General features: G+C 50.9%; 1 protein-coding gene across 1 annotated transcript in view; it reads right to left on the bottom strand.

The window, feature by feature from the left end:
• Positions 1–1280: 1280 nt before the first annotated feature.
• ST3GAL2 (ST3 beta-galactoside alpha-2,3-sialyltransferase 2) overlaps positions 1281–16142 on the bottom strand; it is a 48293-nt gene continuing 33431 nt past the window's right edge. The window contains 6 exon segments of the mRNA XM_032325228.1: positions 1281–3581; positions 4365–4484; positions 4773–4818; positions 8165–8344; positions 12959–13152; positions 15921–16142. Coding sequence (XP_032181119.1) covers positions 3408–3581; positions 4365–4484; positions 4773–4818; positions 8165–8344; positions 12959–13152; positions 15921–16142 — 936 coding nt within the window. The 3' untranslated portion in view covers positions 1281–3407.

The raw sequence follows: 16142 nt of genomic DNA, 5'->3' as shown, positions 1-16142 counted from the left end.
GAAATGTAGGCAGAAAAGTCCCATCCTGGTGCCTATTGGGTGTGCATAGTATGTGGCCCCTGCTGATCCACTCAGGTGCCCCAAAAGACAGTGGTGGAGAACCACTGTTTCACAGGGCATCTGTGGTAGTCCGGGGTTGGGAGGCCTCATGTACAAGGGGTGCGTGTCTGGGAGCTGTAAGGGCCTATTCAACCAGAGCGGTTCCACCTGGTTGAACGGCCATTTTGTTGTTTATGCATTAAAACTTAAACCGACTCTGACCGCCCCCCAGGGGACTTACTTAAAATCAAGTCCGGGAAACCAGTAAAATATGGTCGACCAGGGGCACCTGGGTGGCTCGGTGGGTTGGGCCGCTGCCTTTGGCTCGGGTCATGGTCTCAGGGTTGTGGGATCGAGTCCCGCGTCGGGCTCTCTGCTCGCAGAGAGCCTGCTTCCCTCTCACTCTCTCTGCCTGCCTTTCTGCCTACTTGTGATCTGTCAAATAAATAAATAAAATCTTAAAAAAAAAAAATGGTCGACCAGTCCCTGATAACAGAGCCCAAATACAAAGGTAGGTCAGGTCAGGTGGAGATAACAGGCGGAAACCAGGGATGAGTTGGGCCAGGTGGAGACATCCAATCAGTGCGGCGCACATACTGTCTCCCTAGCTACCAAGGAATGTGGGCCCCTCCTTTTGGGCGCCAATTCTAACCAAGGCGATAGGCTAGTTCAAATAGCTATTATGGGGTGAACTGTAATTCAATTGGCCACCGGTGTGTGACCTAGCATGACTGTGCAGCTTTCCCTGTGTGTTGCAATCTCATAGGCCACCCGTGTGTGTGGTCAGGCTCAACCACATGGCCTTTGCCCTATAAAAGTCAGTCTGTAAGGCAGGGAGGGGTCGCCCTCTCTGTAAGAGGTGGCTCAGGACGGTGGCTTTGATTCTCGATGCTTGGCGAGAGATAAAGCTTTACTCGACCTTTGCTTTGTATCAGTCTCATTCCTTTGATTATGGAACTAATAGGAGTCCTTCTTTTCCTCCTTCCTACGTTCCACTCGATGTTCTTAGTCATTACTCAGTCACAGCTCCCCAGTGACAGAGAGGCCTTCTTTCCACAACTGGACCCATTTCAGAATAGACAAATGACTATATGTTTTTTTTTGTTCTTTTTAATTCAGAAAGAGAGAGAAAGGGAAGAAAATTTAAGAAAAAAAAAAAAATTTGTTTAAATAACTATTGCAGAAAAGGAGATCTGGGCTGGATGCTGGGACCTACCTCTTCCAGAAAGGGGATTTATTAATGTTTAAACAAAACAAAACAAGAAGAAAAAGGAACAAAAGGAAATAAATTATTCTGCTCAATACTGTTTGGCATAATTGCATTGTTTTTTCATCTTCTAAACACTCTGAACAGCCTCTCCAGGAAGCACTGAGATGAGACTGGCAAGAATGGCTGGTGCCTTGACTCTCTAAAATGGGGAGGGGGGTGTGCGCTGAAAGACACATTCCGCTATAGTCCCCCCCAATCCACCCTCACTCTTTACTCCTTGTACTTCTGGAATTGGGAAGGAACAGACTCCTCAATATATTAACTTTAGGGGTGCCCACTGCCCTGCCCCAATCCTCCTCTAAAATACTCCTCTGCATTACTGTTTCCCCTGCCAGCTGCAGGAACCACCCCAACGGCTAGGAGGCTGCTTGGTGGTATCAGCTCACTAAGATAAAGGGTGGTATTTGTGTTCCTCACTGTTGGGAAGGGGGATCCTATTAGTGGTTTGGAAGCTTCACAGAAGCCCTTTCCCCTCCTCTGAGAAACTTCCCCAACCTCAAAGGGTGAGAATACCATCAGCAGCTTCCTCTGGGAGTTACGCTGGGTTCAGTCATGCAATTAACTTCCAGGTGTAACCCCTGTTTGTTAGCATCTCTGCCCTCCTAGAGCTGGAAATGGAAAAATGGGTTAGAACGAGGAGGCAGGAAGTGAGCACGGGGAAGGGAACGCATGGGGAGGAGAGGAGGCATGCAGGCGGGCAAGTCTACTCCTCCCCAGCTAGAATCCCAACTATTTGCATGGCCAGCTTAAAATTTTAAAAGAATCTTTGTTGGTCAGCCATCCCTAGTAATTTCAAGTTAATTAAATTAGGAGACCAAAGCAAATTTCACCCCCAAGCAAGAGGTTTCCTACTCCTCTTTGGGGTGATGGGTGAAGAGAAAAGGTGCATGCACCAGGCAGCTGGGCTCCCCAGCTCCAGCCGTCTTTCCTACGTGTTGCTTCCAATCCCTAGAGCCGGCCAAAAACGAGTGAGTTGGGGGTAAGGGGTGGAGAAGCAGCAGTGCCCCCACCCCCATCCCAGGGCAAGTTTTGATTTCTTTTCCAGGACAAGTAGGCTGTTGAGGAGGCCCAGGGCCAAGGGAGAGACACTAAAAAAGTTGTGGGTGAACAGTAAGGGGCCGAGAGTACACGAGTGAGAAGCACCTTACATCTGAAGTGACGGGGCTTCCTTGTCCCCTGCCCTGTTCCTTACACCTGTGTTCCAGAGTTAGGCCCTAGGCAAATTCCGCCCCCTAGCAAGAGGTGAATACAGTTTTAGTATTCTGGTGAGATGTTCAATGCCCTGGTCAGAAAGGCCATTCCATAGGGTGGCCAAAGGTGGGGATGGGGAGAAGGGAGGATGAGAGGACCCACCCGTCACTGCGTTTCTTTGGTGGGTTTACACTCACCCATGTGAGCCTGACAGGTAAATATGGGGTCCCAGATTCTCGGAGGCCTGAAGCGGTCGGAGAGGGCTCTAGCTTTTCCCCTGGGATGAAAGCGCGCTCCCTGGAAACCACCTGATCTCCCCGAGACCACCAGAAAGGAACGGCCAACGCCCCTCGGCGTACCCCGAGGTCACGAGGGACGCCCGGCAGAGGGAAGCCCAGCTGCCGTAGCCCCCGGCCGAGTAAGGCCGACAGGCAACTGGCAGTCTTCCTGCAGAGCCTGAGGAAAGAACTTGGCTGAGGCCAAACCAACCACACTACTCCTTAAAAAGCATGAAATAAAATCCTACCCAAAGCGTAAGGAAGTGGGGATTCAGCGGCCGCCGGCCCGCCCGAAGGCCATTGATTGGAAGAGACGGGCCCAGCGCCGGAAGTTCTCCTTGAGTCGCATGATTGGTTGAGAGAGTCTCCGCTCCGACTGCAGCGCTGATTGGGTGCCAGGCCCCGGCCAGCCCCCAGAGTCTCCTGATTGGCAGGGGACGGCCGGCCCTTGCCGGACTTGCAGCATGATTGGTCCAGACCGCAGCCGCATCGCCCCCAAGGCCTGGAGATGCCCAAAGGGGCGCCGCGCTCTTGCCGAGGCCGGAAGCCCTCGGGCTGGCCTAGGGTCCCGGCCGGGACCGCGCGCCGCCGTCTTGCGGCTGTCCGAAAGGATCACGGCGAGGCCGGGCTCAGTTGCCTCGGTAGACCTCGATCTTGCTGGCCTTGGCCAGCATGTCGATGATGTGGGCCTCGAAGTCGGCGTCGTGCACTCCCGTCTTCCGGAACTCCCCCGCGTACCGGTTATTCTCCCAGTAGTGGTGCCAGTTGCCCCGGCTGTCGGCCCCGAACCCGTACACGTTCACCTGCAGGGGAGGGCAGCGCACGTCACCCCGCGGCGGGGACCGGGAGAGCCTCGGGTCGTTGACGGGCCGCAGTTAGCAGAGCGCGGGAGGCACCGGGAGGAGGACCGGACAGCCGGGCCTGGAGCTGAGGACACCGCCCCAGGAAGACGGCTGCTCCCTTTCGGTTCTTCCGCCCGGCTCCCTGCACCAGGACCCTCAGTCTAGGGCTAGGACAGCTCTCCAAGCTTGCTAACATCCCTTCTGGTTTGGGTTTTGGGTACTTTTGGAGTACTTTACAGTGTTCCAGTACCACACACTCATTTACTGGCAGAAGTGGGTGTGCTTGGGCCTGAGCACCGCGGAGCATGGCACAGCAGCCCGGTTGCTAGTGAGAAGCAGCCCCTTGAACGACTGGCCTCCAGGGTTAACACAGGGCAGGCCTGTCGCCCACAGCTATGGATACCATCCGCTGGAACTTAACTGCATTGTTTCCTTTCTATTTATATTTTTGATTATTTGTTTTCTTTATGGCAAGTAATAACCAATTATGGTGGTAGGAGTCTATTTCCTTTTTAAATAAATTTAACTTCCCACTGAAATGATTTCAGGTTTGGTAAAATCATGGACATAGTGACTCTGGGAAATGAAGATGTATACTTTACAGCCCAGAAATGGGGAAAATCAGAGCCACTTGGTTTCTGCCTACAAAAATGCATTTCCGTTGCTCTTACCACTTAGTAAAAAGGACTGACTACCTCTTCTCCACGGGTATCCCTATTTTACCCCTAACACTGGGCTACCCACCTCATCACACACATGCAGGGCAAAGAAGAGCACCAGCATCCCTGTGGAAGGGTACCGCCCGTGATGCTCTGTCCACCGGTCATGGATATACTTGAAGAAGGCTGGGTTATAGATCTGAACCTGGGAGGAGAAAAGGGAACAGATGCATGAGAGGCTTTGGGGGTCTGAAAACTCAGGTCAGGCTCTGAGCAGCTTCTGCCAGTTCCTCCATGCTTGCCAGCAGACCTGTTTGTCCATGTTCCCTGGTTCCTATGGCTTCTAAGGGGGGTCAGGCATACCAGCAGATGGGGGGGGGTACTCTCAAGGTTCTGGAAGGGCACTGGGGGTATACCTGAGCCACCAGACTGGGCACACCATGAGTCAAGTCTGCACTGTTTCCAATGAGATGGGGATGAGGAGGGAGCTTACCTTTTCTTTGTCCACTCGAAGGAAGGACTTCACTGGCGCATAGGTGCTTCAAGCAGAGAGAAAGATAACATTTAGATGGCCCCTGGGATCTAGAAAGGCTCAGAGATGCCTTTCTATCCTCCCAGGCTTGAGTGATGACAACCTTACAAAAGATCCCTGCCTCCAGACTGCTTCCCATAGCACATCTCTGCAGTACCTTGCTCAGAAACCTTCAGAAGCTACTCACGTCCTTCAGGAGAAAATGAGGATGTTTTAGACAAACACTGGGGTCTTCCGTTATCCAGCCGCAACTTTTCCTTCCACAACACCCAGTTGTGAACTCCCCCACTTGATTTAGCCAATCATTTCATGCCCACTGCGTCCCTGTCTTACTTGTGACCATGATGACCCTCTCGCTACTATCCTCACATTTGGCACAAATCCCTCCTTTCCAATTAGTCAGCCATGGCACCTATAATCTATACTCCTTTTCTAACTATTATGGGACTATGTGGTGGGGTGCCTGGGTGGCTCAGCTGGTTGAATGTCTAACCTTGGATCCGGTCATGATCTCAGGGTCCTATGATCCAGCCTTGGGTCAGACTCCGTGCTCAGCAGGGAGTCTGCTTGTCCCTCCCCACCTCACCACTCTTCCCTTTGTCTCAAATAAATAAATAAATTTTTAAAAAGATTTTATTTATTTATTTGGCAGAGATCACAGTAGGCAGAGAGGCAGGCAGGGTGGGGGGATGGGAAGCAGGCTCCCTGCTGAGTAGGGAGCCTGATGCGGGGCTGGATCCCAGGACCCTGAGATCACGACCTGAGCTGAAGGCAGAGGTTTTAACCCACTGAGCCACCCAGGCGCCCCTCAAATACATAAAATATATATATTTTTTAATGTGGTGGCAGGGCCTCCTGGATGGCACAGTTAATTGTCTGACTCTCGGTTTCAGAACAGGTTGTGATCTTAGGGTTGTGAGATCAAGACCTATGTCAGGCTCTCATTCAGCTCAGAGCCTGCTTGAGTTTCTCTCTCCCTCTCCCTCTGCTCCTCCCACTTGTGCTCTCTCTAATAAATAAATCTTTTGGGGCGCCTGGGTGGCTCAGTGGGTTAAAGCCTCTGCCTTCAGCTCAGGTTATGATTCCAGGGTCGTGGGATCAAGCCCCACATCGGGTTCTCTGCTCAGCAGGGAGCCTGCCTCCCTCTCTCTCTGCCTGCCTCTCTGCCCACTTGTGATCACTGTCAACTAAATAAATAAATAAAATCTTTTTAATAAATACATCTTTTTAAAAAAAGATTTAAGGGGCACCTGGGTGGCTCAGTGGGTTAAAGCCCCTGCCATCGGCTCAGGTCATGATCCCAGTATCCTGGGATCAAGCCCCACATCGGACTCTCTGCTCAACAGGGAGCCTGCTTCCTCCTCTCTGTCTGCCTGCCTTTCTGCCTACTTGTGATCTCTGTCAAATAAATAAATAAATCTTAAAAAATAAAAAAATAAAAAAGATTTAAAAAATGTGATAGCAGGCAAAAGGTAGAAATAGCCTAATTGTCCATTGATGGGTGAATTGATAAATAAAATATGGTATATTCACATAATGGAATATATCCAGCTTTTAAAAGTAATGAAATCCTCTACATGCTACAACATGGATAAACCCTGAAAACATTAAGCTAAGTGAAATAAACCAGACACAAAAGGAGAAACACAATGATTCCACTTACATGAAGTACTTACAACAGTCAAATCATAGACACAGAAAGACTAGTGGTTATCAGGGGCCTAGAGAGTGGAGGAAATGGGAAATTATGATTTAATAGGTACAATTTCCATTTGAAATTGTGAAGAAGTTCTGAAGACGGATAAGGTGATGTTTGCACAACAAAGAAAATGTACTTAATGTTACTGGACTGTGTGGTTAAAATACATCTTATGTTACATACGGTTTTTTGGCTTATTTATATTTTTGGTGGAGGATGTGGGCAGTGACCTGAGAAAGCTAATTTTTACTTATTTTTGCTTTTTAAGTAATCGCTACACCCAACATGGGACTTGAACTCATGGCCCCAAGATCAAGAGTCACATGCTCCACCACTGAGGCAGCCAAGTGCCCCATGTTACATACGTTTTCACACACACACATACACACACACAAAAACATGGTGAGATAGTAGGTTACTGGCTACTGCCTGCACCTTGAGGGTAGGGATGAAGAGAGTGAGGGTGATAGCTAAGGGATACAGAGGTATCTTTAGATCTTTAATCTTCTTTTTTAAGAAGATGAAAGAGTTCTAAAATAAATTCTGATGGTTATACAACACTATATTTAATAAAAGCCACTGACTTGTATACTTTAAATATGCGAACTGTATGGCATGTGAATATTTTTTTAAAGATTTTATTTATTTATTTGAGAGAGAGAGAGAGAGAGATCACAAGTAGGCAGAGAGGCAGGCAGAGAGAGAGGGGGAAGCAGGCTCCCGCTGAGCAGAGCCCAATGTGGGGCTGGATCCCATGACCCTGGGATCATGACCTGAGCTGAAGGCAGAGGCTTAACCCACTGAGCCACCCAGGCACCCCATGGCATGTGAATTTCATCTCAACAAAGCTGTTTAAAAAAATCCTTGAGCCTGGGTGGCTCAGTGGGTTAAAGCCTCTGCCTTTGGCTCAGGTCATGGTCTCAGGGTCCTGGGATCGAGCCCCGCATTGGGCTCTCTGCTCAGCCAGGAGCCTGCCTCCTCCTCTCTCTCTGCCTGCCTCTCTGCCTACTTGTGTTCTCTGTCAAATAAATAAATAAAATCTTAAAAAAAACCACAACAACTTGGTGATGAAACTAATGTAACATGTATGTCAATTATACTTCAATTTTTGAAAAGGGGTGGGGAGGGGCCCTGGGTGCCTCAGTCAGTTAAGCGTCTGCCTTTGACTTAGGTCATGATCCCAGGGTCCTGGGATCAAGCCCTGCATCGGGCTCCCTGCTTGGCAGGGAGCCTCCTTCTCCCTCTGCGGGCTACTCCCCTGGCTTGTGTTCTCTCTATCTCTCTGACAAATAAATAAATAAAATCTCAGAAAAGAAAGAAAGGAAGAAAGGAAGGAAGGAAGAAAGGAAGTTGGTGAATTGAATTTCCCGAGGTTCCCAGCAACTGCCTCTACAGAAAACTCTCAGATGGCAGAGTTCCCACAGTCAGGAGCCACTTCCTAGAAAGGAGACCAAAACCTTTCCTCGCCTTTCTACTACCAGTATGCCCGCTGTGACTATGCAGGAAGTGACACTGACCAGGATGACTTCCCTCTTCACCAGCCCCTCTTGGTCAGAATATTCAGTTAAAAGAATTCTCAAAGCCAATCCCTGGGAAGAGTCCTCTCGAAATGCCCGTCTCCCCTATTCCACTCCCAGTCCGCAGAGTGACTTACAATCGGATCTGCCCCGTGGACAAAGCGCTGGCAATCCACAGGAGGTCCAGGGCTTTGAAGGGCACAAGCACAAAGCTGACGTTGGCGGGCAGGTTCTTGGCACTCTCGGGGTACATGAAATGGTGGGTGGTTCGGCTGCCAACATCCTGCTCAAAGCCCACGGTTGGCGCCTGATTCATCCTGCAGGGACAAGAGGGTAACATGAGAAGAAGCCGCCATGGAAACTGGTGCAAGATTTTTAGAAGATGATTTGGTACTAGCCATCAAAAATGTAAACGGGTGACCCAGCAGTTCCATCTCTACATATCCTACAGAAATGGTGGCCTAAGTCTGCCAAGACATGTGTACAAAGATATTCACTGTATTAATTCTTAGAGTTGGGAAAAGGAGAATTAATTTAACAATAAAGACCAGTCAGTACATTGTGGCACACTCATATACGAAATACCACGGAGCCATGAGAATGAGTGGAGCGGATCTCCGTGTGCTGGTCGGAAATAAGCCCAGCGAAAAAACCACGTGGTGTGCGGCGTCCATCCCCTTTCTTTCCTCTTAACGTGTGTCTTCTGATTACTGCTCTGTGCTGCAGGAGGGAGGGAATTAACAACACACAAAAGGAAAACTTAAAACCAAATAGTGTGGTAGGAATTTTTTGTATACAAATGTAACAAAATCTGGAAGAGTACTGAAACTGGTAACGAAGGCTACTCTTGGGAAATGGGATGAGGAGGGATAATTCATCTTTTAGGGCATACATTTTTGGGTTTTTTCCCCCCATTAATAAGCACATATTACTCTTATGCCTTTTTTTTTTTTTTTTTTTTTTTTTTTAAGGAAAGAACAGCCTTCTATAGCTTCAACCTTCCCTGGCTGTTCTGTCCTCTCTCCTAGAAGACAGTAGAAGGACGGTAAGAAGTTGCAGTGTTCCCTCAGCCCTGGGGCTGGATGACAGCCTCTACAGCGCCAGGCCCATGCCTTCTGTCCTTGTACTTCACCTTCTTATCTGTCTTCTTGTTCCAAGGCCAAGTGGGATGCGCGGAGTTCTGACAGCACCCACCTCGGCTGTCCCCTGGTGATGTGCAGTGTGGCTCTCTCTCTCCAGTACTGCTATGGAAGGACTCAGAAACCCAGAGCAGGCTTGCCACTCTCCTGGGTATAACAAGCCAAGAAGGCTTCTACTTTCTTCCAAACAGTGCAAAACACAGGATCAATAAAATCAAAGCTCCCTCTTTTGCAGAGCATCCTCAAAACAGGTGATAGAGCTTTGAACACAAGTGCGTCGGTCTTTTCTGCTGTGACCGTTTATGAGAACATTCCTGTCTCGCGTGGACCACCATGCAGAATCATGACTACCCAGGGAGATGGCCACAGCCTTGCCTTCCAATGGCAACAAAGGGACCTGGGAGAGAGGGAATCAAGTCTCCAGGTATTTTCCCTGCTTTTTATGCCGATCCATAAAACGTGTCCTTACAGTGGCTGGCACCACTAGCTGGGCTGGGTAAAGACCTCCTGTGACACTGGGGCTCCCACAATGCCTTCCTCCTGCCCTTCTCCCACTGATGGCAAGATGCAGTGCGAGCATGTCCAGAATGCCCCCCCGCCCCACCGCTGGTCACATTGTTGTACCTCCTCTCTGCTTCCCTTCCCTTCAGGGACTGGAGACTCTCTGGGGCTGGGAAGCCATAAAGCCCAAGAGTGGCCTGATTAGGAACTAGAGGATGAGTCTTTGTTCTTGGCCATTTCTGTTCTAGTCTGGTTCAAGCAGAAGCCTAGAATCTTCCCTGCAGGACTGTGCTGTGGCTTCTATTTCTTTAGGTTAACTGCCGCACTGCCACCTGTCTTGGTGCCCCTCTGTTCACTGGTCTTTAGATTTCAGATTTCAGAGATATTGTCTGTTAGAAGAGCCTAGAAGTATCTTTTCCCATGTTATTAGTAACCATTGGTTGGGGGTCGTATAGCTCTGCACACAGCACTAGTATGTCCTGTGGTCACCATAGCTACAGTCTGGATCTGCCTTCTGCCACATTAGCTCTGGGGTCTGTGAGGAACAGAGCAGTTTGGAAAGAAAGCCTTAACAGGGATGGTGTTTCTCAGCTGCCTGGGGTATGTAAGGGGGTAGCAGGAGGCAGAAGACTTGGGTGGGTGACACTCAAGTTGGCTGGGCCTGGACTGGGCAGGAGCTGGGGTCAAAGTTCACTCTGGTGAGTACCTGAGAAACAAACCTCACCTCACGTGAAGTGCAAAGGCCAAATTGGTCCCACAGATCGAAGGGCTGCAAGTGCCCAGGCTGGCCTCTGAAGACACCCACAGGCCCCCCATCTACCTTTCCCACTGCATCTGCAGCCACAGTTTTGACAAAGTCCCGTCTTAGACCTGTCAGGCAGCATCACTGCCTCCAGCTCCCTTGGTCCCTTCCATTTGCTGGGCAGGCACCAGCTTCCAGAAGTCTGGGAATGAATGGAGAAACAGGTCCAAAAAGATATTTCAGAGCCTCCAAGGTAGAGGGTAGGCGCAGGGCATGCTTTTGAAGACAGGATTTTGTGTCGAGGCTCTGATTCATTCTGGAGAAGCCACGCCCTGGAAAGGGGCCCGAGCGGGACGGAGGATGAACTACATCTCCATGACTCAGGGGAACAGCATTCTAGGAGTCTGTCTGTTCCTGGTTCCCTCCACCTGCCAAAGAAGCACCTGAGGATAGCAGCACAGGAAAGGCAGATGTGGATTCTTCCCTGGGGTCTGGTATGCACTTGCCTTGTCTCTTTCATTCATTCACGTATTTCTGGTGAGCCTACAATCTGCCCAGTGCTTGTTTTAGGAGTTGTGGATCTATCTGCTGGTTGGCTGAGCAGGACCAGCTCAACTCCATTTGGAGTCACCAGCAGGTCTCAGAAGACACAGAAGAGGAGGAAGCAGCTGGGGAGCGGCATAGGGAAGTATGGGTAGAGCCATCATCTCAGTCATCCAGCTCAGTGGGGTCTTATGTTGGTCCTGCTTCCGTGGAGCAGGGAGACTTCCCCATGGGTTCCAAAACCAAGACATGCCTATAAGCAAAGAGTCAACTCCACTACCCCCTAGCAAAAAGCCAATTCACGCAGGGTCAGCCCTTCCACAAAGCAATTTTGGGGTCCACTCCAAAACGCACATCTCCGAACCTGGTCCAAGTAAGGAAACCTCTGTAAATTCCTCTCGGCAGCCTGGCCTGATCGGGTACCAGCCAGGTGTCATAGGAGCCGAGCCTTTCTGGCGGCTTCCATGGACCCCGGAGCCTCCCAGCCATCACCGACATGCAGTGAAAGCACCCACTTGGTGTACAGGCAGGAGGGCGGGGCAGCAGGCGTTTCAGGCACTCAACAGCATTTCCCCCGGCTTTCCAAGGGTCCCAAGGCTGCAGGGGAGTGTGGACATCTCATTCCCCACTCGGAAAGAACTCCCTCTCCAGCAACCAGCTTGCCTCCCTCACATTGGGAGTGCCAGCAGCGGGAGGATGGAGAGAATCTCAGGTGCCTCTGGGCTCCCGGATGAGGCCTAGTATCCCTCCTCTTCCCCACCCCCCACCATTCTCAACGCGAGAAAGGTTTCGCAAGGAATGAGAAAGGTTTCGCAAGGAACGGTGAAAGCCTCAGAGACACACTGCTGCCTTGGTGTTGCTATGGTAACAGCAACAGTTTCTAAGACAAAGCCCTTCCTTCTGCCTCCTGGGGAACCTGGTCTTTCTGCAACAGCTTATCCTAAGAGATGCTTTGTGAAAACTGGGCGTTTTCAGCATCTTCACTCTTAAGGTGCTTCTTCCACCAAGGAGTGGGATGGAAAGACCCCCACTGTGGCACTTCCTGTCCCCCAAGTCAGGGAGGAAGTCAGAAAACACAAGTTCAGGAGCAGAATGAGCAGCCCATGTTCAAGTTACAAGTCTACCATCTAGGGGCACCTGGGTGGTTCAGTCAGTTAAGTGTTCGACTCTTGATCTCAGCTCGTCTTAACCTCAGGGTCATGAGTTCAAGCCCCGTGTTGGGCTCCACACTAGGCGGGGAGCCTATTTAAAACAAAACAGGGGCGCCTGGGTGGCTCAGTGGGTTGAAGCCTCTGCCTTCGGCTCAGGCTCAGGTCATGATCTCAGGGTCCTGGGATCGAGCCCCGCACTGGGCTCGCAGCTCTCTGCCTACTTGTGATCTCTCTCTGTGTGTGAAATAAATTTGAAAATCTTTAAAACAAAGCAAAACAAAAAACAAGTCCACTGTCTAGTCCCTGTTCACCTCCAGACTCATAGCTCTGTGTCTTTGAAACGAACGCCCTCCCCCTCCCAACCCCTCTCCTTTCCTCAAGGCTGGGCACAGATGTCCGTTAAATAATCTGAACCTTATGAAATAAAGGTGAGGGATAGCAGCCCAGAGCAAGCACTGAGCAGTTCCTCTTCCTGCCCAGGACCTCTGTCTTCCACGAGTCTGCCAGAAGGAATCATCTGTGGCTATTAATCAAGACTCTAGTGCAGGCTATCACTTTGGGGCCAGCACTGAGGGGATCAGGCTAGAACTCTGGTGGGAGTTTTCACCAGAAAACAGCCAGGACTCTACTCTCAGCTCTTTCAGGAGGAGTTCAGAGCTAGAAACTGAGTGCTGGCCTCGAGCAAAGTATACGATGGGGGTTCTGCCTCCCTGTCTACCCAAAGAACAAGAGAGAGACCTGGCATCAGAGACTCACAGCAGTGGGCAACTCCTCCACTGCAGACAAGGATAAGGAAGCCAGTCCCTCCTTCTGGAGGCTTGTTCTGGGCCCACCCTTGGGCGCCCCGGGGCTCACCTCATGATGAAGTTGTGCCCATCCACATCCGGACCATAGCCAGAGCCCCGCAGGTTACCCGAGTTCCCCACGACGGCGCAGCGCCGGCACTGGTGGGGGTCCCGGAAACGGTATGGGTTCTCGCCTGGTACTATCTGGAACAGCTTCTCCAGCACCTCATTGGTGTTGTGTGACTTGAACTGGGGCTGCAGCATCTGTCAACACAAGGGGAGAAGGAAAGTGAAGGGATTATGCGAGCAGGGAGGGATTCCTGCCCACCTGCCTGCCCTCACTTTCTAGTCTCAGTCAGGGAGCCAAATCGTCTCAGCATTGAGGATGTTCCCCTTCTCCACACTAGCAGTGTCCCTTTCTCAGACTGGTACCCTGCTCATCAGGAGCGATCTAATGCACTGGAGGGGGGGGGGTCAAGGGGTACTGCAAAGCAGAGAAACTTCCGGGCTTGTCATGCCTGCAGATGCCCCTGCTTTGCTGTCCTCTCAAGGAAGCTACAAGTCACCTGAGAGTCATTCCGAGGTGCGGTTAACGTGAAAAACCCTGTGAAGTTTGGGGGCTCAAAAGAACCAGCCTACAGAGGGCGCCCCTGGGACTTAGCCAGAGGGCTCAAGGTTACAATATCCACCAGATAAAGGCAGGAACCCTCCCCCCTTCCTGAGCCCTGGGGAGGAGGAGAAGGGAAGGCAGTGACGTACAAAAATTCCTTCCAAGTCAGGATGGCTGGAATGAAACTGGTTCCCTGAGCTTCCCACCACCAGTGACCATGAAAGACCATGACTCGAAGCTTCGGCAGCCCTCAAATGCCTACGCGCCAGGCAAGCAAAGCTCAGAGGGAAGCATCAGATGGGGCCTATGGCAAACAGGAGGCCCCAGCAAAAACGAGTGACATCAGCCAACTGTTGCCATGTGGTATTGTGAGCCCCAAAAGACCAAATTTTCCAGTTTTTTGAGAAGCTGAAAATATACATTTCATGTGAAATATCCTAATTCCTAAACGTTGGCAATGAATGCAAATATTTTTAAAATATTGAGCAAAAAAGGGGAGCCTGGGTGACTGAGTTGGTTGAGCGGCCAATTTGATTTCAGCTCAGGTCATGATCTCAGGGTCCTGGGATCGAGTCCCATGTCAGATTCTGCACTACACCCAGAGTCTACCCCAGATTATCTTTCTTTTTCTCCCTCTTCCCCTCCCCCTGCTCTCATGCACTCTCTAAATAAATAAATAAATAAAATTTTTACGATTTTTTAAAAAGATTTTACTTATTTATTTGACAGACAGAGATCACAAGTAGGCAGAGGGCAGGCAGAGAAAGAGAGGAGGAAGCAGATTTCCCGCAGAGCAGAGAGCCCGACGAGGGGCTTGATCCCAGCACCCTGGGATCATGACCTGAGCTGAAGGCAGAGGCTTTAACCCACTGAGCCACCCAGACGCCTGTACAATTTTTTTTTTTTTTTTAATGAACATACTGTACTGGGCCCACATGCCACAAATCAGTAAGGTAGAAACCAAGGAATACGCTCTATAGGGGACTCATGGGGGGCTTAGTCAGTTAAGCATCCGGCTCTTGGTTTCGGCTCAGGTCATGATCTCAGGGTTTTGAGACTGAGCCCAACTGGGCTCTGCACTGGGCACAGAGCCTGCTTAAGTTTCTCTCTCTCCTTCTGCCCCTCTATCCTCCCTCTCTTAAAAGAAAATGCTCTGTGGTAGGAGCCGTACCCCATCCATGGGTCTACCTCTGTCTAGCAACCTGTTTTGGCTCTCGACGGCCACCACAGAGACCTATGACCTTGGGCAAACCCTGTGCACTATCTAAACACTGATTTTCCCCACAAAATGAAGGCTGTGACTATGATTAACAGGCAGAACCCTTCAAGGGCTCCAGGCTGTCACAGGATGGGCCTGTGGAGTTCCTGGTGACCCTTGCTGTGTAGACCTCCCCATTCTTAGGGACGTGGACAGTCTGGGTCAGGAAGTGGGATCTGTACGTTGTTCTGATAAGCCTGATCGCATGAGCTCATTCTTACTACCTCCCTGAATGTGAGAAAAATGAGGAGTCATCATTCACCCTACCTGCCAGGTGGGGAAACCAGGAGCCATGGGCTGCCTCCCAAGTCCCCCACTGGGGAATGCAGGCAGCCTGTGGGCCCCTGGGAGAAGTACTGACACTGTTCCACCTGACATGTGGCAACCAGATGGCCCTGGTGGAGCCTGGGGAGTGATGCTCCAGAGATGACAGGGATGAAAGGGAATTAAAAGCAATAGAAAGGTGACAGGATCCAGAAGCGCAGGGAGGCATGGGCACAACTGTCCCTTCATCCCCTCCCCTTCGTCTTCCTTATCACCCAGAGGAAATGACCATGTTTTCTTATCCCCAGCCCAGAAGACAGTCTCTTCCAGCAATTGTAAAAAACAAAACAGAACACAGAAGAGTGGCCCTCACAGTGTTTAAAATTATTGTGAGCCAACATTCACAAATTGGGATAGTTAGCAAGAAACTGTGGACTTCTGGGTTCTCTTAAAGGGTCAGAAGATGCAGCAGTGGCGGGGCGGGGGTCACACCTCTGCAAGAGGGGCTGCAGCTGAGATAGGCTGTGTCCTTTATCAAAAGCAGACCCTCTCCCTGCAACGGCCTGGACTTCTCACCGTCTTCCTCCTTGGGGTCTGTTTCTGTGTGCCCTCCCAGGCCTACTAGGGATTCCTCATCTCTGCTTGGCCCCTACAGGCACTAGAAAACAGTTCTGCCTCCCTCCAGGTCATAGTTTGCTCTGCCTTTCAGAATCTCTGACCCCAGTAGATGGCTCTAGTCAAGCGGACCTAATACTTTGTCAGGGCTCTGGAGGCCAGAGGACAGACAGCCCAAATCCCAGGGCTGGGGGGGGCAGGGCTGGAAGAGTGACTCCCAAACAAGGGTACAGACCCCTGAAGATGGGGCAGCAAAGGGTAGGCAGGAGGGGCCGCAGCTCTCACCATCCACCACCTCTGGACATCTGGAGGCAGATCCATGTTCTCTCGGGTCCACACGGGGGAAATGTTGCTGTTGAAGTGACTATCGAACCAGTCAGAGGCGCCAGTGTCACCCATGCAGCGGCGGCAGGCACAGCTCTTGCCGGTGAGCCCCTCCTTGCTGAGGCGCTGCAGGCCAGCATAGCCGGGCACCAGCTTCACCCGGTGGGTCCCGCCCAGGCCCCC

This window comes from Mustela erminea, chromosome 19 (assembly GCF_009829155.1).
Source record: "Mustela erminea isolate mMusErm1 chromosome 19, mMusErm1.Pri, whole genome shotgun sequence".
NCBI lineage: Eukaryota > Metazoa > Chordata > Mammalia > Carnivora > Mustelidae > Mustela > Mustela erminea.
This window is presented reverse-complemented; position numbering and strand designations above follow the sequence as displayed.